The 21,518-nt window shown below is 43.0% G+C and overlaps 1 protein-coding gene across 1 annotated transcript; it reads left to right on the top strand.

The window, feature by feature from the left end:
* The first annotated feature begins 486 nt into the window (after positions 1-486).
* On the top strand, positions 487-11,831 carry LOC136653264 (vomeronasal type-2 receptor 26-like). Its single transcript, XM_066630173.1, has 4 exons — positions 487-629; positions 2,841-3,132; positions 9,662-9,788; positions 10,933-11,831. The coding sequence occupies exons 1-4, from the start codon at positions 487-489 to the stop codon at positions 11,829-11,831; spliced, it is 1,461 nt and encodes a 486-aa protein (XP_066486270.1).
* Positions 11,832-21,518: the final 9,687 nt, after the last annotated feature.

Below are 21,518 nucleotides of genomic sequence, written 5' to 3'. Positions count from 1 at the left end.
AGTTGCTTACAATTCCTGTTTGGTCTTGCCAAACCTCACAGGCATTTAGCATAATAATTAACTACAAATCACACTCCTAGTCACTCACATTCTGAAAGCCTTTAAATGATTACCATTCTAGGGCTGCAATCATATACACACTTTCCTGGGAGTAAGCTCCAATGAATACAATGGGACTTACTTCTGAGTAGCATAGGATTGTGCTGTCAGAAAAGATTGCATCACCATTGAGAAAGGGCTCAAAGCCTTTATAATCTCTCTGTGGGACATTCAGAAGTGGGGTGAGGGATTTTGAATAGGTGGGCCTGCACCAGTCTGTTTGCCTTCATCCAAATCAACCTAGGATATACTATGGAGCCTGTCTGATGTTGGATGAGAGAGTCTGCCTCAAGATTTTCCCTCCAGATGGCAGGATTGCTTCAGGTGCTTCTTCCGTTCCTTGGTTTGCCTTGGACTGATGGCAAGGCACACAATGTTGCATGTGCCATGGCTGACCCAGACAATTTCCCGCATGACTATTATCAGAATGGGGACCTGATCATTGGCACAGTCACCAGTATGTTTGGCGGCATATTTGAGGAAACATCTTTCACTGCAAACCCAAAAGGAAAGACGGTACTTGACCTTCTGTAAGGAAATATTATTTCCGTCCTCTTAATATGCACTAGGCCAAAATAGAGGCCCACAAGGTTGATGTAGTAGTAGCAGTCTTCAGAAAACATTCTGCATGTGTCTTCTGTTCATGAGGCACTTAGGTGTATTAAATGCAGAAACACTATTTCATTTACAAAAGGCTCTCTTGGTTATCTCCTCTTTTAGACCAGTTTATATTTCTCATGTTCTATTGTCATGATTTCAAGTGCTCAGAACTTCCTTCCTATATCTCCATCTGTCTCCTTCAGCTTCCTTCCATGCCCTTTTTGCCTAGCGTGTGTTTCCCTAACACAGTGGCAGACCTTCTCAGCCCTGTGCCTGGGACAAAGGTCCACGATGGCACCCCCCCTGCAGGCTGTTGCCACCCACCATGCAAAAATCTGCCCCCCCCCCCCACTCATGAGGCTCATGGAGCCTTGCGTGACCAAGGGCTGCATCAGGGAAGCCTCTCTGAGGTTCCCCGACACTATAAACTGTGCTTCCAGAAAACTAATGGAAGGTCCGCAACTGCCCTATAACAGGAATCTCCAAACTTTTCACTAATGAGGGTTGAAAAAAAATCAGTTTTTCATAGGGCTGAAGTGAGTAATACACGGTGCACTGTCTCTGCCCAATCCATTGTGGAAATCCGTTAAACAATCCGTTAAATTTAATTAATTATTAATTTATTAATAACAATCAGGAAATTAAAAACAATCCATTGTTTTAAATGTCTTTACATATGTATATTTTATGTTTTAAATATGTTTTTAATTGTGAGTCGCCTTGAGTGTCCTCATTGGATAGAAAGATAGATAAATCAGGGTTGTAATGATTTGTTTACACATGTGCAAAAATGACTCCATTTCCTCACTGTGATCGTTTGACGGCATCATTGAAAAGTCAACGTATGGAAATCCAATTTGCTTTATCAGCAGGGTTGAGGTTAATATTGAACATTTATGGTTTGAGGGTCTTAAAGCGTATGGCCCAGGCGACTGAAAAGGGGGTTAGCCAGGCTGATACCACTCTGGTCATATTGAAAGGAGTGAGGCAGATAGAACTGCATTTCTTAACTGTCCAACTGCATTGCTGGGGGAAAAATATCTTGTGGCAGGCTGGATTTGGCCTTTGGGCCATAGTGTGGAGACCCCTCTGCCCTATAACACCAGAAGTTGGGTCCACTATGGTTCTTAGGGTGCAATCCCAACCCACTTTCCAGCACCAACATAAGGGCAATGCAACTCCTACATAAGGAAACAAACATTTCCTTACCTTGAGGAAGCCTCTGTGAGTGCCCCCCAACTGCAGGATGCAGTTCACGTCCCATTGGCACAGCTATGCTAGTGCTGAAAAGTGGGTTAGGATTTCGGCCTTAGCCAGTGTGATGTGCTCCCTTAGTCACAATTGTGTTGGGCAGCTTGATATTTATATCTTTTGGAATCCAACAGTCAGTTTCAAATTACAGAAAAGTTCTTTCCTTCTTTTTTCTTTTAAAAAAATGTCCATCTGTTTCTATATTTTCAAATTATTTACTTTAAACATTTCTGTCCCTCCTTTCCCTTTGGTAATAAGATTCCTGTTCCTATTACCAAGTACATTCCAAGCTGATTTTCTTTTATGTCATATTTCACATTAAGCATTAAATGAAGGTCCAATGATGATCAGCATCCCACCTGTGAAAGGATGAAAGAAATATAAGACAGAGGTAGTCAGCTGCAGCCCACAGTTCTGGAACTGGAGGAGACCATTGATTCATTTTCTTATCCTTATTGTTGCTACTTTAGCAACCTTGGATTAAGATGACTGGAATGATTATTTAGGTGGCAGCTGTACTATTGTATTTTTATGCCAGCCAGTAAGGGGCTTTCTGTATGCGCATTGCAAGGGAAACACAATCCAGAAAAGCTTAATTTAGTTCAAGAGCAGAGTGGGGGAGAAAATCTCTTCTCCCAGTCAACCACATAGGTCAGCCATACACTGAAATGTTCCTTGAATATAATATTACTGGTGGAATTTGTAGATTTTTCTAAATAAAGCTGGAAAAGGTTTGATAAAAGCTTTGAAAGCATAAATGATTTGTGTGAGCTTGCTTTTTTTTTTTGTTTTCTATGACTGTTAGGTATGCAAACTCATTGCCCAGAATGTCATGCTTTCAAACACCTCCTTCATGTGTCTGCCTTACACATATTATAACTTTTCTTTAGTGCAAAGCCAAAGGTCTACCAGCATGTTTTGTCCATGGCGTTTGCTGTGAAGGAGATCAATGAGAATCTCGAGATCTTGCCCAATGTTAGCCTGGGCTTCCATATTTATGACAGTTACCTAAGTGAAAGAATGACATATCAGAACACTTTGAAGCTTCTTTCCACCCAGGAAAGGATCATCCCCAACTTCAAATGTGACAAGCAAAAGAATTTGATTGCCGTGGTTGGTGGACTTGACTCTGAAATCTCCTTTCACATGGCTACTATCTTAGGCAGCTACAAGATACCGCAAGTAAAGGATACCAGAGATGAGCTATAGGACATTTAAAGCTCACTGCAATTCATGCATAATGTTTAATGCTTATTTTTTAATTAACAAATGGCTTTCTGCAATGTGTCTCTGTACAAAGCAGGAGTGCAACGTTTCAGGACTAAAACATTCAAAAAGCAACCACAAAGCTTTTACAGTAGGAGATGGGGATGGTGGCTTCTTACACGAATGGCAACATATCTAGTTGAGCATAAGGGCTTTACACTACCTAAGATGGGTGCTTTCTGCTCTGGCATTCTGTAGTGATTCAGCCCAACAGGGTTGAATTAGAATGCTTCTTGCTGATGAAAATAGATGTGATTGAAACAGGAATTCTACCCAGAACTATAAAAGGAAGTGAATTACACATACACACAAATGATATAAAAAAGAAACAATGTTTGGCATTTAGTAGGAAAAGCCAACAGACATTACCTTCCACCCATGCAGGGAGCTGAAGACATTGTTTTCTAAAAACAGCATTATCAAAATTAAAATAAAACAGAGGTAGGAATCAGGAAAAGTTACGTTTGGAGAATGTCATGCTATAGGAGGCAATGTGCCACCACAAGCACATTTGTCAGTACATGATTTGCAAAGCATTTAGTGTGAAAACACTTTTTTTTAACTCCTAAGATTTCTCCTGCACATTTTTAGAAGAAAGCATGATAGATTAGCAATAATTGTGCAACTTGTTGTATTTTTGTCTCCTTAGATTGCTTATTGTGTACTAGCACCAGCGACAGATGTTAAAACCCAGTTCCCTTCATTCTACCGAATGGTCCCCAATGAAGAGCATCAGTACAGAGGGATTGTACATTTACTTCTGCATTTCCAATGGACGTGGGTTGGGCTTGTAACAGCAGATGACGAGAATGGAGAAAAGTTCTTGCAGACACTGATGTCCCTGCTGTCCCAGAATGGCATCTGTCCAGCTCGCACTGAAAAAACACAAGCCATATCTCAAGTGATGGATATGACTACTACATTTGAATCCCTCCAGTCGCAGGCTGCTTCGCTAATGAGCTCCAACATCAACGTGTATGTTGTCAATGCAAGTTATCAGACTACAACATGTTTGATATGGATGATATATGTGCTTTCCTTGTTTGAGGGCATCAGGAATGTTACTGTTGGTAAAGTGTGGATTTTGACAGCCCAGTGGGATTTCTCAGTGATGACGTTGCAGAGGGCACTCGAAATACAACCCTTTGATGGTGCCTTGTCTTTTGCAAGTCATTCCAGTGAAGTTTTGGGGTTTACCCAATTCCTCCGCATGTTACAACCTAACTCACCAAAAGGAGATGGTTTTCTCCAGGCCTTCTGGGAAAAGGCATTTGACTGCTTATTTTCTGATTCTAATGAGAGCAAGGAAGGTAATGTTCCTTGCACTGGTCAAGAGAAGCTGGAGAGCCTCCCCGGGACTCTCTTTGAAATGAGTATAATGAGTCAAAGCTACAGCATCTACAATGCAGTCTACGCCATAGCACACTCTTTGCAAAAGATGTGCGCATTCGGGTCAAAGCTCAACGCAATCAGCGACCATCATAGACGCTATCATCTGAAATTGCAATCTTGGCAGGTAATACTTTATATCAAAAAGACTTATCTTGTCCTGGGTGGTCTTTTGTGTATTAGCATTTGAGGAAAAGGAGTACACCAACAGACCCCAAATGGCACTTAGTATTCCCTTTTCCTTCCATTACATCCATGTATAGATGCATTTTCTTAGGGATTAAGCGAATGCTTTAGAAATGAGGCCAGAATTTAGACCAGATGCACTTAGGTATGCAAGCCCCCCTGCTTGAGTTATTGAGTTAATGAAAACAGCACTGATTGAGCAGCCAAGGCAACTATGCATGACAAACTCTAGGCCTGTATCTGAAATGATCAGTGGTTTAGCAAGCACTCCTTTTGAGCATGTGCTAAACAGAACATAACCAAACATTTGTTTAGCTTCAAAGCAGATCACACATACCAAAAAAACACATGCTTTTTGGTCCCCACAAAAAAGTGTGGCAGAGGGGAGAGTGTGGAAAGAGAGGGCAGCTGATCTTGCCCCTCCTGTGCCCAATCCACACACCACTGCCCAGTTCCTGTTCTCCCTCAACCACCTGGCCCTCCCCTACTCTTCCCCCATACGTGTGCTGCTTGGTGTGGGACTTAACTCATTGATTTTGTGCTGCTTTTTGCATTGGAGCCAGCAGAAAGGCCTTCCTGCTGGTGTACCTACATGGTGCAGTATCGCAACGTACTTTACAGAATGTTTGAGACAGCATGTGCCGGCATTGCCCTCACTCCACAGGTGCAAATCTCTGTTAGGATTGTGCCAAAAGCCTCTTTCCACAACACTTTGTAATGAGTCATCGTTGCAAAGCTCTGCAGATAAACTTGAAAATGTGTAATTATTGGCAATTAATAAAAGTTTGATTGGATGAATTCCACAAATATCATATGAATGAAAACAGAAAAAAAGAATCCTAAGAAGAAGAAATGAAAGGTTTGCCATTATAAGCCTTTGCTAATCTTCCCAGTGTGCATATCAAATGCTGCAAAGGAAACCAGCTAGATAACAACCAGCCGCTTAAAGACGTAGCAAGGAGTGAACAGGATATTAAGTGAAAGTATTATATTAATATTATTATAAATTTATATTTAAGGATGAGTGCTTTTATTGGTTATTGTTATATATTTTGTTGTTGTTTTTCTTTTAATGTATTGCAACAACCTATGGTTTTAAGCAAATAAATTGAATATATCAGCTGACTCAAATTTATATTATTACTAATTATCAACACTCAGGTTTAAAGGAGGAAAGTCGTCAATGAATTTATGGCTTCATCCAACCCTTGGCTGGCCTTTGGGCAGCAGCCTGGTGGATGCAGGCACTACTGCATCCTGTAGGCCATCTGGGGCCCAGGCAGTGGTGGAAGAGTAGCTAAAGAAATGTTTTACTTAACAGTACCTACTCCACTGCTCCCTGGGCCACAGAGGGCCTAATCAGATCTATACCATTTGCTGGTGCAAATTTGGAAGGTGTAAGGAGCATGATGGGCTGAGGTTAAGAGAATAGGATCTTGCTGGTGCCTGGTCTAGTCCTGATTGGCTCCTTGGACCTAGAGGATACCCCATCTTCTCCCACCAACCCACCTGGTCTAATACTTTTCTGTCCCTTGGACCTAGAGGATACCTCCATCTTCTCCCACCAACCCACCTGGTCTAATACTTTTCTGTCCCTTGGACCTAGAGGATACCTCCATCTTCTCCCACCAACTCACCTGGCTCAGTAGAGGATCTGCAGTCCATTGTCACCCATGCCTGACATCCAGACCTTTGTGCTGATAGTGTCTCTGACAAGTGCCTGGTGTGCCAACAGTCCACAGGATGTGCTGGTAGGATGTGGAATCCACCAGCATGATCTGCCAATAAAACTGGGCCTTTATTCTCCCAGCAAGTTTGTGGTTGTTGATAAGTGACAGGAAATAATGACGTAGCACATATTCTGTCATTAGGATAGTAATGTCTTCATCAATACCCTTGTATAAACATTGGACACATTTAGAGTGTTGATCTATTTCTTCAAGGTCACAAAAGTTCAACAATTCAAGGGACAGATGTTTGTAACTATGAGAGTGAAGGATAAAACAAACCCCACTGTCACCTTCCTTCCTTCATCACTTTATAAAAGTGTGTTTGCCTCTTTCAATATAGCTTCACCCTTTCCTGAGGAGCACCTCGTTCAACAACAGTGTTGGGGATAGCATCTTCTTTAATAAGAATGGGGAATTAACAACTGGATTTGATGTTATAAACTGGGTTACCTTCCCAAACCAAACTTTCTTACGAGTGAAAGTAGGAAGAATGGATCCACAGGCTTTACCTGGCAAAGAGTTCACGATGAATGGGAAGACGATCACATGGCACAGCATGTTCAACCAGGTAGACTTTGAATATTGGTATAAGATATAAAGTGTGATCAGAAAGTACTTCAGTACTGAACCTAATGCTGAATGCTTGAGTTCTTGACTCTGAAATACGAATCTTGACAACAAATAGTAAATTGCCTTGCAATAAGTAAGATTTATTCTAGGTGAGCCCCTTCAATACAAGGCGAGCCTTGTATTTTCTGCAGTTAAACTTTTAAACTGAGCCAAGGAAGAAGCCAAATAATCTCTCACACCTCCTTGCCTTGGAAGACAGGTCTGCCTTCCGCTTTCCACTCTGGCACTGGGCACACTGATAAATGTTTGAACTCTGAACTGGGTGCCAAAAATCAACACCAACGATTCTGGCAGTAGATTAGGTTTCTCAGTAATTGAGCAGCATGTGGGCCTCTTGCAAACTATGTTTCCCCATAAGTAGAGATGGGAGAAAATTGTAATAAAGAAATTAAAACACATAACACCACTTTCGGCACTTCTCATTTTTGTAAAAAAAACATAAACCCAAAATCTGCAAAAAAATAAAAATACAGGATAAAAATGTTTTAATCTTTCTTTTTTATTTTATGGGGGGGGGTCATGGGTAATGACTTTGGCTGCATCTATTGACAGGTAGACCACAGCTGCGATACAAGGACATCTGCAAGAGGGATCTGAAGGCCTTAGGAGTGGACCTCAACAAGTGGGAAACCCTGGCCTCTGAGCGGCCCGCTTGGAGGCAGGCTGTGCAGCATGGCCTTTCCCAGTTTGAAGAGACGCTTTGCCAACAGTCTGAGGCTAAGAGGCAAAGAAGGAAGGCCCATAGCCAGGGAGACAGACCAGGGACAGACTGCACTTGCTCCCGGTGTGGAAGGGATTGTCACTCCTGAATCGGCCTTTTCAGCCACACTAGACGCTGTTCCAGAACCACCTTTCAGAGCGCAATACCATAGTCTTTCGAGACTGAAGGTTGCCAACTAACTATTGACACTATACCATAAGAACATAAGAACAGCCCCACTGGATCAGGCCATAGGCCCATCTAGTCCAGCTTCCTGTACCACCTATATCACCTACCTTTTACACTTTTAAAGTGATGGCAATTTATAATTACAATGTACATTTTGAATTAAAACACATAACATCGCTTTCTGCTAACTTTTGGAAAACACCTACAACTATGAAAATATAAAACCATTTTCTCCCACCTCTACCCATAAGTAGTCCTGAGGAAAAATCATTCACTTCCACCACCATGATATTCTATTATAAACAGCAAAATACAGGTGCAACCTATTTATCCACAGATTTTTTATCTGCAGATTTGTCTCAACTTGAATGGGGTGGGGAGAACTGAATGTCGCACAAACCTTTGCCCTGCGCTGGCTCCTTTTCCAGGCAGCCCAAAACACTGCAAAAAGGCTCCGCCTCTCCCAGGCAGGGAATAGCCAAGGAAGAGGTTCCCCTTGCTAAGGAACAGTAGGACTCCTGGAGCCCCTGAGGCAGCAGAGAGCCTGAAGGGGGGGGGCAGGAAACCTCTGTAGCCAGAGCAGTGCAGCAAGGTGGAGCTCTCTCTCTCTCTCTCTCTCTCACACACACACAGGGGCAGGTGCGGTAGCAACGAGGGGATTGCTTTAAAAAACCCAGGGAGTGTTTCCCAATCCCCCCCCCTTCAGACTGAGATGCTGCAGGCTCTCCTTGCTCCAGCCTAGAGCATGCTCCAACCTCTCCATGCTCCAGAAGCAAAACAGCCCAGCAAGCAAGTCTTCCCAGCAAGCCAAAGCATGAGATTTAGGCTACAATCCTCTCCACACTTCCTTGGGAGTAAGCCCCATTGACTACAATGGGACTTACTTCTGAGTAGAAATGCATGGACTGGACTCTTAAAAGCTCAGCATCCCACCTGTGAAAGAAGCAGGACAGCTGGCAACGGAGAGAGCTGAATATGGAGCAGAGGGGAGGCCACTTTGCCTGCCTGTTCTAGTACAGGTGAGGATTGGGCTGTGAGTGTCATACCTTGGATGCAAGCACTGGAAGTCACACTGGCAATGGGAAGAGTCACATTGCCTAACTTTATAGTAGAATTACGATTCAGGCTTATTTAGCAATCCCTGAGCACTGAATTTGATTTCAGGGGGAAAAAAGGAGAAAATGTTATTATTAACAGTATTAATTATTAACAGTATTTATATACCGCTTTTCAACTAAAAGTTCACAAAGCGGTTTACAGAGAAAAATCAAATAATTAAATGGCTCCCTGCCCCAAAAGGGCTCACAATCTAAGGCACTTATCTCAAAATAGACATATAATTTGTCAGTTTCCTACACAGGACTAACATTGAACAGAAGATATTCCAGAGACATTATTTTGGGCATTGTTTTGGGCTGTTTGCAACTTAATGTGAAGTTCTGTCTACTTGGTTTAGAAATTTGATTGATCTTCCCAGTGGTGTCTGTCTGAAACATGGTCCCTGCATTGTGTTCTGACCTAGTTCTGCCATCCTGTCCAAGTGGAGGAACTTTGCTGTTCCTTAAGGTACTTTGTTGTGAATTTTTGAAAGAGCCATTTTTTTAACCTCTCCCATAAACAGGTGACACCCCTTGCCCTGTGTAATGACAACTGCCATCCAGGCTACAGCAGAAAAACCAAGGAGGGTCAGCCATTTTGTTGCTATGATTGTGTTAAGTGTGCAGAGGGGAAGATTTCAGACCAGAGAGGTAGGAGCCTTATCCTCTTTGAGCATTGAAAATTCTGATACAATGTTTGACATAGAGAAGCGACAAGGAAAAATTAGCCAGGCATAATTAAAAAAAAAAGTGAACCTATGGAAGCATGAATCTGTTGCAGCCGCCCTTCACCTTCCATGCACTCTGTTTAATGCACCCTGTTTGTTTTAACAAAGACCTCTGAAAAATTCCTGTGAGTTCACTCCAAGGATGTCAATTTGTGTATTACAAGAAGTCCATGTGTCTTCCTTTTTCAAAATCCATTCCCCATTCTTCCTGCTCAAGTCAGTTTTGCCCTCTGCTCCCATCCTTCTTCCACCCCGCCCACTTATTGTATTCAATCAAATTATCAGCACATTGCTTAGCTAGCTACCTACCTACCTGGGATTTCTGGCTATTGTCAGTTTCACTGTGGCTTCCTTGGCTAGGAAGTTGCCAGACAGTTTTAATGAAGCCAAATTCAACACTTTCAGCATGCTGTTGTTTTGTTGTGTTTGGTTGTGTTGTGTTCCATCTTATCTAAGTGCCAGAGGCAAATATGTTGTGGCTGTAGAGATCTTCTCCAGTGCTGGGTTATTGGTTTTTATTTCCCCCCCCAAATGCTACATAATTATCTTGAGACCACAGCTGAACAACAAGGACCAACTAATTAAGAGAAAGTGATAAGAACCTAACTGCCCAATCCTATCCTGGGCTGATCCAGAGCATAAAGTGGCATTGGCACAGCCTCCACTGCATGCTATGGGCCAGCAATGAATAGGAAAGTAAATGCACACTTATTGTGCTTCTTCCTTGTCCCCAATGGACCTGCTCAAATATGCACTAGCTCTTTGAGTATGTCAAAGCGTGTGTATTGAGCCCATTAGCCACCACCAGCTTCCCTCAACATGCCCCAATCAATCAATCAATCAATCAATCAATCAATCAATCAATCAATCAATCAATCAATCAATCAATCATTTTCCAGCCCTCAAAACCATATCTGATATGCAACGTGGCCCTCTTGCCGAAAGGTTTGGAGACTCTTGGTCAAGAAAGGTAGAGAGAACACTAGACACTGGACAAAATATAATGTATGTTAAAAAGATAAATGTTTGAAATACTGAGGAAGTTCATATCATGAATTATTTTTCAGATATGGATGATTGCATCAACTGCTCAGAAGATCATTTCCCAAACAAATATCAAAATCAATGTCTTCCCAAGCAGATAAATTTCCTCTCCTTCTCAGAAACTTTGGGGATCCTTTTGGTTTCCTTGGCTATTTCTTTTTCCCTGCTGACAGCTTTGATACTAGGAATTTTCATCAAGAACAAGGACACTCCCATAGCCAAAGCCAATAATCGAAGCCTCACCTATTCTTTGCTCATCTCACTGTTGCTCTGCTTTCTTTGCTCCTTACTATTCATTGGCCAGCCGAAGGTATTGACATGTTATTTACGACAAACTACTTTTGGTGTCATCTTCTCAGTGGCTGTTTCTTGCATCTTGGCCAAAACCATCACTGTGGTTCTGGCTTTCATGGCCACAAAGCCAGGATCCAGGATGAGGAAATGGGTGGGGAAAAAACTGGCCAACTCCATTGTTCTTTTCTCCTCCCTGATTCAAGCCTGTATTTGTGCTGTGTGGTTGTCCACTACTCCTCCATTTCCAAATGTGGACATGCGTTCTATAGCTAAAGAAATAGTACTGGAGTGCAATGAAGGATCACTCAGCATGTTCTATGGTGTTCTGGGCTACCTGGGATTTCTGGCTACTATCAGCTTCACAGTGGCTTTCCTAGCCAGGAAGCTGCCAGACAGTTTCAATGAAGCCAAATTCATCACTTTCAGCATGTTGGTCTTTTGCAGTGTTTGGTTGTCTTTTGTCCCCTCTTACCTAAGCACCAAGGGCAAATCTGTTGTGGTCGTGGAGATCTTCTCCATCTTGGCCTCCAGTGCGGGGTTACTGGGTTTTATCTTTTTCCCCAAATGCTACATAATAATTTTGAGACCAGAACTGAATAGCAAGGACCAACTAATTAAGAGAAAGTGATACAGACCTAAAGATATATATCTGATCAAAAGTCTCACTGAAAGCATTGGAACTTTGTTCTGAATAAACATATATCGGACTGTGGTGCATACATTTCAAATACTTACTCTTCTACTCAGTTTTAATTGTGATGATAACCTGTTTTCCTCATTTGATTCCTACCTCTTGCTAATTATCTGATGGATCCATAATATTATTATTTTTGCTTCAATTCCTGCTATGGATGTATTGGTTAAAAGTGAAGTAGAAAGCAGCCCTTTGTGTACTGTTGGGTGATAGACAATCTTTAGAAGGGTGGCATTTTTCTGAAGTAGCAGATATCAAGCAGAGAAAGTTCAGTTCATAATAGTGAAACTCAGAAGAGTAAACCCTGATGTGTTAGCTATGGGACACTTTTTACTTAATTTCCAGCAGTAAGGACTCCAGGTGAAGATGGATATCTGAAACTGGCAGAAGTGCTATCAGGAGACTTATGGTCTGTGTTGGGTAGACTGAATTCACTTTGTGAATTTTGTAAATAAAATATTTAAAATCTTACACCGCCTTGTTAAATCATCCTTTGCAAATGTGATACATATGTAGATAAATCCATGCATTGTTAACATGTGATTGCTATTTTTATTGATTGACTGAAGAAGAGGAAGAGGAAGAGGAAGAATTTGGGGTGGGTCTGGAGAGCCTTCACCTATGTATTTATTTTAAGAATAAGGTCAGCCTACCCAGGTACTGTGACCTGGGATGTTCCTATCAAACCCTATTTACATTGGTTTCATAGGAAATAAGAGAAATCCTTTGAAAATTACATTTCAGTCTATTATTAATTTAATTATAATCAAAGCAATAGACTATAGCCACCGCAGACCCTCGCCTATAAGTTGACCCCACAGATAAGTCGAGGGCAGGTTTTGAGCCAACAATCATGGAATTTTCTATGACCCTCGAATAAGTTGGGGGTTTAAACTTAGGGGGCTGTCTGACTATAGTTTTGTCTGATTTTACTCGAAGCCAGATCCTGAAAAATAACCCACCACTAATTGTTACCTAAGAACTGTAGTCTCTAATTTATTAAAAACATAGTCAAATAGCATAAGATATATTTTTATTCTTGTTAAATTCTGGTCTTCATCACCTTTTTGTAAGCATTATCAGAGTAAGTGCACTATAAACAACATACCAGTAAAACAGTGGTTCCCAGCCTGGTATTCATGTACTCCCAGGGACACTCAACAAGACCTTTAGGGGAACTTGAAAAAGAATGGAATAATGGCAGAAAAAGGCAGGTCCTGCTCCAGAATGCCTTGCAAGATAGGAATGCTTTGCAAGGACCAGCAAGGCAGGAAGGGAGGTAACTAGATGGCTGTGAAAGCACCACCAATAGCTAGTTTTTGGTCATCAATTCATCTGTGAACCAGTGATTGAAAACCAGCACAGTAAAAAAGCTGAAATGTAATACGGAAAGTGATTAATCACCCAGAATTTCTCAGCACACTTCTGGAAAGTTGGTTAGGATTTAGGCCTAAATGTGTTAGTGGCATCATCAATCTGTTGTCACAGCTTGAGGCAGCAGTCAGGCCACACCTGAGTCGCTTTTGAATATGCCACTAGAACACTGATTCCAGGGCATAGAGGCCTTCTAGGATTGGGCCATAAGTTATCACCAGGATATTTAGGGTTAAGCTTAAAGCAGCTCTTTCACTCAATCAACCTTATATTAAGAAAATTCATCCTAAAGAAGCAGAAGGGAACAGGAGCAGAATTCCCTGTGAATTTGGGAATCGCTACAGCAGACTTCAGATCATCTGTCACCTTTGGGACCTGGGTGGTGCTAGATGATCAGATACCTGGGCTGTCTGGAGTCCTGTGCCAGACTGAGGTGCCATTGCTCAAGTTTAGGCAACTGCAGCTCAGAGCAGTCACCATGTGCTGGCTAATTGGATGTGAGCTCACTTTGCTTTGCCCTGCACCTGGAGGTGCATTAAGAGCACAGTCTACTGTCTTAGAGCCCAGTCCTGAGCTTCCCAGCGCCCAGGGCTGCAGCTGCACCGAAATGGCTACCGCTGCATACCATGGGGTTGGGAAGTGGCATTGCGTCTACTTGGGTTAAGGGAGTGTAAGCTCCCTTACCCATGTAATCTCCAGGAGGCAACTGCTAATGAGAGGGCACAGATTCAAGGAGACCCTATCCCGGATGGGTTGGGTGATAGGACACGGCAGCAGGGCCTGCCACGCTCCTCCCACCCTGCTCCCTCCCGTCACACTTTCCCCATGCCCTAGAACACCTTCCCCCCCTCCGACTGAGCCAGCTCCAGCGTCTGCCAGGCACAGGCTGTCGCAGATGATCCTTATGGCACATTTGCAACAATGCGTGCCAGAGCTGGGTTAGCCAATGGATCAGGCCCTTACTCAGAATTTACAGTGATTCCTGCTCTGCAGTCCTGGACACCAGTGGGGGTCCACAGCACCTTTGCTAGATTCTCACCCTAAGCGAAACCAGCAAGGCTACCCCCAACTCCAAGCTAACTGATTGTGAAGAAAATTTATTATATAACCAATTGGTCATTACAATATAAAAGCACAAAAGCACGTATAAAACAAACGATAACAATTTGACCCTCCAAACACATACAATGAAACTGAAGAATTGCAACCCAACATAGGCTAAAAACGTAGAATATTAAAGTGGTTCCAAAATGGAACAGGCTTCAATAATTTTCAAGATCTTACCGGCTGATAAGAAAAGGAAGAAACTTTAAGATTTAGACAACAGAAAATTAGCACGGATCTTCTTTGCCATAAGGACAAAGCTAGCCACTTTATAAGTGATCTCAGGGTTTGAGTCAGCAAGGAACCAACAAATCAGGACTGAGATGGATCTTCCTTGGGACAAAGAGATAATATTAGCTAGGTATTTGGATCTAGGGAGGTCATATAGAGGACATTTTAATAAATAATGAGAAACATCCTCTATATCACCTGAATTACAAATACAAGTCCTGAGGTGATAGGGAGTATTTTTGTATCTGCCTTCAAGGACAGCAGACTGCATACATTGAAAGCACAGAGCAGTAAAAGCTCTACGCAATGCTGGCACTGTTAGATAGGATAGATAATTTTCTGTAACAAAGGATAGCGTACAATGGAAGCCAAAATGAAAAGGATGAAATAGAGATGTCACACAGGTCACGTCTCCTGTGGTAGAGACGGATCTTATCTTTTACCAAGGCCTTAACATCTTTAGACAAATAAGAAGGCAAAGAATCCGTGACAATATCATATTTCATCAAGATCTGTTTTACCAAAACAGCCCAGGACAACCGAGCAGGGTTAGAAAGTTGTTCTTTAAAACAGATCTTGGGAAGGCAAGAATCATCCATTGCTGCTAATTTGTACCACTACAGGGCCAATGCAGTATGACAATGGGCTTCTATGGAGATTAAACCCACCTCCGCTCTAAGAAGCCATGAAAGCCAGAACCACAGTGATGGTTTTGGCCAAGATGCAAGAAACAGCCACTGAGAAGATGACACCAAAAGTAGTGATGGTTTTGGCCAAGACACAGGAAACAGCCACTGAAAAAATGATGCCAAAAGTAGTTTGTCATAAATAACATGTCACTGTCTGTGGTCGACCAACAAAGAGTAAGGAGCAGAGGAAGCAAAGCAATAGGGAGAGGAGGAGAGAGTAGGTGAGGTCTCGATTGTTGGCTTTGACCATGGGAGTGTTCTGATTCTTGATGAAAATTCCCAGCACCAAAGCTGTGAGCAGAGAGCAAGAGAGAGCTAAGGAAACCAAAATCATTCCCAAAGTTTCTGAGTAGGAGAGGAAATGGCTTCTCTTGGGAAGGCACTGGTCTTTGTTCTTGTTTGGAAAGTGATCTTCTGAGCATTTCACACAATCATCCAAGTCTGAAAAATCAAACAGATTTTTTAAAATGATAAAACTATTGAAATTTTCCACATTGAAACAGTGATGCAATCATTGTTCAGCCCAGCAGTTCCCAAACGCAGCCATAGGCTGCCCACGTCGGGCTGCTTGGCCCAGGTGGACGGTTAGGGTTCAGTGGCAGAATCTGCTGTCATCTCTGCCCTCTTCCTGGGACTGCTCCTCCCGTCCCCAACTCTCCCTAAGCTCTTTTCCACCCACTCCTTGCTTCCCCCCACACTGAAAATACTCACTGCAGACTGGTGCTGCCAGAGCACCATCCGTCCAAGCAGAGCTGAGGCTCAGTGCTGATTGACACAGGGCTCTCCTTGGGTGCCACAAATGTGCTTTATGGCACATTTGCAATACCTAGTGCCGGCGCTGAGCAGCAGCACCAACACTCCAAGCCTTCAGGACTGGGCTTCAAGCCTCCTCAAGGCCTGTCAGCACCACTCCCTCCCCCCTCATCAAATGCCTCAAGAGAACATGTGTCTCCTACCTTTCTGGTCTGAAATCTTCCCATCTGTGCAGGGAACACAATCGTAGCTACAAAACTGCTGTCCCTCCTTTGTTTTTTTGTGGAAGCCTGGATGGCAGTTGTCATTACACACAGCAAGAGGCACCACCTATTCAGAAGAGAGGAGAAGTTATGCCCCTCCTACTCTAACATACTTCAGACAGCAAATACAAAGTTTCTCATGGACAATGCCGTAGGGTGATGCATATAAATTAACAAGAAGATCAGAACATGGAAGATTTTGGACTTTCAACTCTGGGCAGGGGTGACTCTGATTGGGGCAGATAATGGAGGGTTGGGGTTGGTTGTAGCAGAGCTGGTGGCCACTGTGTCCCAAATCCCCATCCTAGGCTTGGCAAGGATTGAAGTAGTTCCATGGGGTACCATGCAGCTTCCTTTAAGATAAGGTAAATATTTGACTTCTCCTTTCTCCCAACTGGCCTGGTCTACCAGAAAATGCATAGGATCAGCGACTGGTGCTTGGGCAGAACTTCATGCTTTGTGCTGGCCAAAGATATGATTGGGCTGTGAGTGTCAGTAGCTTGAATTAATTTTAATCAAAACCCAAAATTAGTCAACTTTCCTACACTGATGCAGCCATGCCAACAGGCCATGGTGATACATTCTGTAGGGAAGCAGTCACAGAGGCTTCCTCAAGGTAAGGGAACATTTGTACCACCAGTTTACGTTTCTGTTCTGATCTAGTAGTAGTAGTAGTAGCAGCAGCAGCAGCAGCAGCAGCAGCAGTAACTTTATTGTCCTTGTGCTACAGCACAACAAAATTTATGCACCTTTGAGATACAAGCATAAATATATACTACAATTCCAACAATCACCATACAATACAAAAAACAATACTGAATGTCATGTAGGGAAGAAAAGAGTTTCCTTACATAAATTCATTCACAGTCATCGTGTTTGGGTTTTGGGTGAAAGAGAGTTCATCAAATATGCAGCCAAACAGAGTCACAATTGCTCCAATGGTAAGGTCGCCTGCTTTATAATACTCATAGGGCATCTGGAAGTGATCGATCCTGGCACACATAGTCGTCTTGCCTTCAGGAGCCAGTGAAAGAGCACCAGCAACAGAAGCATCCCTGCTATCTGGAAGCTCATCTGGATTGAAATTATACAATTTGTCTCCTCAAACATCGATCATTCCTTCGATCTCTGTGGATTAACTGGCTGAAGGGAGAAGTACTTCATTCAGACTGTTGCAGTTCCACCTGCCTGGAGTCCCTCAATTCATATCTGAATGTTGCAGGCTCATTTGTCAGGATCTGCTATTTATCCTGCCTGTTGCTTCAAACATTCCAAGTGAGCTTTGGCAATGTGAAGGATGAATTTGAGGAACTGGAGTTAATTACATGTTACTAAATCATATCCCTGGAGTATTTTGATGCTCAAGGCAGCACTTGACACAGAATGGAGATGAAAACATGTTTGTTCGGTCTCACCAGAATTTGCTGGGAAAATACATATGCTGCAGATGACTGAGAGAGAGGTGCAGTGGGGGGGGGGTAATGTATTCTAAGATGATGGAGAAAGAGGGTTCACCTATTTGAGAATGAAATGGCCTTGCATTACTGCCAGTGCTTCTCAAACTCCCTGTGGTTAGTTGGCTACCTGTTCTTTCAATAACTCCAGCCTCAAGGAGGGGGTGCCTCTTTGACCTCTGAATACCTTGTGAACATTGGTTCACCATTTGGTTAGCCGGCATTACAAGGTTATTACAAGATTATTCCTTGTAATTAGTAATTAGTAAGCATGTAATTATTTTGTGGAACTCTTTGCCACAAGAAGTAGTTATGGTATCTTGCCTGGATGCCAATAAGAGGGGATTGGACAAATTTCTGGAGGAGAAGTTCATTACGGGTTACAAGTCATAGTAGGTATGTGCAGGCTCTTGGTTTTAAAGGCAAGCTGCCTCTGATTGCCAGATGCAGGGGAGGGCACCAGGACGCAGGTCGTGCCTGTTGTCTGGTGTGCTCCCTGGGGCATTTGGTGGGCCACTGTGAGGTACAGGAAGCTGGACTAGATGGGCCTTTGGCCTGATCCAGCGGGGCTCGTCTTATGTTCTTAGGTTCTTCTATTCCTTCAGTTCTGCCAGCCTTGGGGAGGGGGTGCCTCTTTGACCTCTGAATATCTTCTTCATGGCTTGAGGAGGAAAAATCCTCATATTTCACACTGAGCTGCCTGCTGGAACAGGTACCTCATCTGTTTTGCAACCTCAGAACAAAAGCAGCAAATAACCTTTCCAGTCACTTGCTGGAAAGACAAGTCTTCAATATCACAGATCTTGAGATAAACCTTGAGAAACCAGTGACACTGCTGGAAACATAAGTTTTCAATGAAAAATGACTGAGGGCGCAATCCTGGGGAGGAGGTGGTGGTGTCGCAAAAGTGACTTAAAGCACTTCCATAGCACTGGGAGTGGAGGGAGGCTGGCCCAAGCCCTGCTGGGCTGGCACAAAAGGTCAGCCCACACTGGCCAAGGTAGGCCATGTGGGGATCTGGAGGGGTGTGTGGGGAGGGCATGGAGTTTGCATCCTGGGCTGGGGAGAGCAGGTGGTGGGCAAGCCCATGGGCAGGCGATGGGTGAAGGGGTGGTGCCATGATCCGGCACTTATACTGGATTCTATTCCCATTCCCAGGCAGCCTGGGGCAGTTCCGGGCTGCTACTATTTTTCATTGCGCAGATATGAGTAACTCCACTGGGGCTGCTGCAGCGTTACTTGGGGTAAGGGAAAGTGATTCCCCTTGCCCCCGGCTGAGCCACTTTCAGCCTCAACCCTGCCTTGGATGTGGGGCAGGTCCCCCAGCCTGCCTGCTCCAGGGCAGGTTAGGATTGGACTGTATGAATGCAATTCTATGAACACTTACATGGGGGTAAGCCCCAGTTAAGTCAATGGGTCTTCCTTTTGAGTAATGCCCAAGATTGTACTGACAGTTTAGCAATGTTGAGAATGAAGGCGCCTGAAACTTTTAATAGCTATATATTTTTTTCCCATCTGAATGACTGTAGAGGTGGGAATCTTCTCCTGACTGACTCAAGCGGATGCCTTAAACTTCAGCTATGTGTGGATTATGTTCCATAGAGAGAGAGATGAATAAAACCCAACAGAATCCCCCCCATGTGATGAAATTACAAAGAGTGGTTGTAAAGTGAGAAATATTCAAAGTAGGCCTCTGGTTCCTACATTAAATGTATTAGCGCATCAGTGTGTTACACAGCTGATTACAAGTATTTACCTGTAACTGAGGGGCTGCAAACCAAGTGGATTCCAAAGTCTAGTTCCTCTCCATAGACATTAAGCCAACATTTCATGTTTTATCACTGTGGGGGGAAGGATACCCTGCAAGCAATTCCAGTGCCTCAGTTTCCATAAAATAGTGATCTTTGACCTCTGGAGGCGTAAAATGGGGTGACCCAAACACCCTGTAAATTGTGCAGAACAATCCTTTCACCTCTCCACTTTCAACAGAAAAACACTTTTTTCATAAAAAGTGGTGGGACCGTTTTTTGTTTTTTTTGGTATACCACCGTTTACCAGTGTTGCACTAATGTATCTACTGTTGCATACAGATTAAGGTCATATTCACTTTATGGTGGTGGTTTGGAACCTCACCTCACCCATATTAGTGAGGTATGCCCATATTCCAAATGCCTACTGTTCTGGTCTGTTTAAATAATGATGTTCGCCTAGAAAGAGACACTTGAAAGCAAATTCACCTACACATTTCCCCTAGTTTATTTTTTTTTACCTTTCTTTGTTAATTTATTCATGTCTGCATAACACTATAACTAACAATTGATTTTCTTCCTTCTGGCCAAAAGTGTGAAGCAGTCCTTTGTGTCCCATTGGAAATTATGTTCAAGATTTCTTTGGAAGATGTTACCGATGTACCCAAGTTATGTTGGATAGGGTATGACCATATATAGAGATGTGTGTTTAAGGGGTTTTTAACCCTCACAGTGACACATGAGGAGCCCAACCCTAACTCCCTGAGTAGCAATGCTGTGGCACCAATGAGGCCCCTCCAATCCTCAGAATGCCCATTTCAGGCAAAAAAGGTTATTTCAAGTTTCTTGGGGGAAACCAAAAGTGATGTTTTTATGCCCTTATAAGGCTGCTGTGAGACACAGGAAGCTGGACTAGATGGGCCTATGGCCTGATCCAGTGGGGCTGTTCTTGGACAAGGACCATAGGACAAGGTCATAGGCCTTGGAGACCAGGCTACTAGTGCTAGAGCAGTGAAAGGAGGTCGTACAGAAGCATAGTGGCAAGACTTTAACATCCATCACTTTAACATCCATCTATCCATTCATCATCACCCATTGTTGGGGTGGATCCAACAATGATGGCATGGGCCAAATCTGATCCATTGGAGACTCCCCGTTCCCTTTCTCTCCTCAGACTTGTGCCAGCTAAAGAGCTGGGACTAGGTTAGAACAAAACTAAAACTAGACTAGGCTAGCACAAAACTAAGGCATAGCGTCTTAGTTTAAGACAGGTGAAATAGGAACCATCAATCAAATTCCTAAACAAAGTAAAAAGAGTTTCACAGTAAGTTTCAAAGAGCAGAAAACAATGTCCAAAATAATGTCTCCATGATATCTTCTGGTCATTGTTAGCCATGGGTAGCAAAATGAGAATGGGTCCATTTGGAGATGAATGTGTTAACATCTCTCTCTCTCTCTCTCTCTCTCTCTCTCTCTCTCTCTCTCTCTCTCTCTCTCTCTCTCTTTCCCGGTACTCAAACTGAGACCCCAGGGGAAATGTTGGCTAAATATATCCATACCTTGAAGCTAACAATGATGAATGTTATAGTCACTGCACAAACATCTTTTTTTTCTTTCTTTCTTGGATCTTGCTACTAGTTTACTGTTCAGAATAATATGGTAGTGGAAATTAATGACTTTACCTCTTGCCTTACTTCTGGGGATGAGTTTGCAGGAGGCCTGAATGCTACCAAATTGCTGAGAAATTTTCTGACAGGGTCATTGGATTTGATTTTTGCCACCAAGTTCAAGTTTCTATCCATATGCCCAGAGTCAGGATGGGGAGAGAGATAACCAAACTGTCTTCTTTTTTTTCTACCTTCCTACTTCTGCCAGTTAGAAAAGAAAGTGTCTAAGTGGGAGGAAGAATGACTTGACTTCTTCCATGACCTGGATTACAATCTAAGCTGGAAAAGAATACCAGGGATCTTGTATTGAAGAGGCTCCCCTAGAACAAGGCTCACTC

Source organism: Tiliqua scincoides, chromosome 5 (assembly GCF_035046505.1).
Source record: "Tiliqua scincoides isolate rTilSci1 chromosome 5, rTilSci1.hap2, whole genome shotgun sequence".
Classification (NCBI taxonomy): Eukaryota; Metazoa; Chordata; class Lepidosauria; order Squamata; family Scincidae; genus Tiliqua; species Tiliqua scincoides.
This window is presented reverse-complemented; position numbering and strand designations above follow the sequence as displayed.

Bases quoted from the DNA above. Each gene is read 5' to 3' on its own strand.
- LOC136653264 (XM_066630173.1), top strand. From the start codon at position 487: ATGGCTGACCCAGACAATTTCCCGCATGACTATTATCAGAATGGGGAC. The intron at 630-2,840 runs GTAAGGAAATAT...ACTTTTCTTTAG, and splicing joins AAGACGGTACTTGACCTTCT to TGCAAAGCCAAAGGTCTACC. The intron at 3,133-9,661 runs GTAAAGGATACC...TCCCATAAACAG, and splicing joins GCAGCTACAAGATACCGCAA to GTGACACCCCTTGCCCTGTG.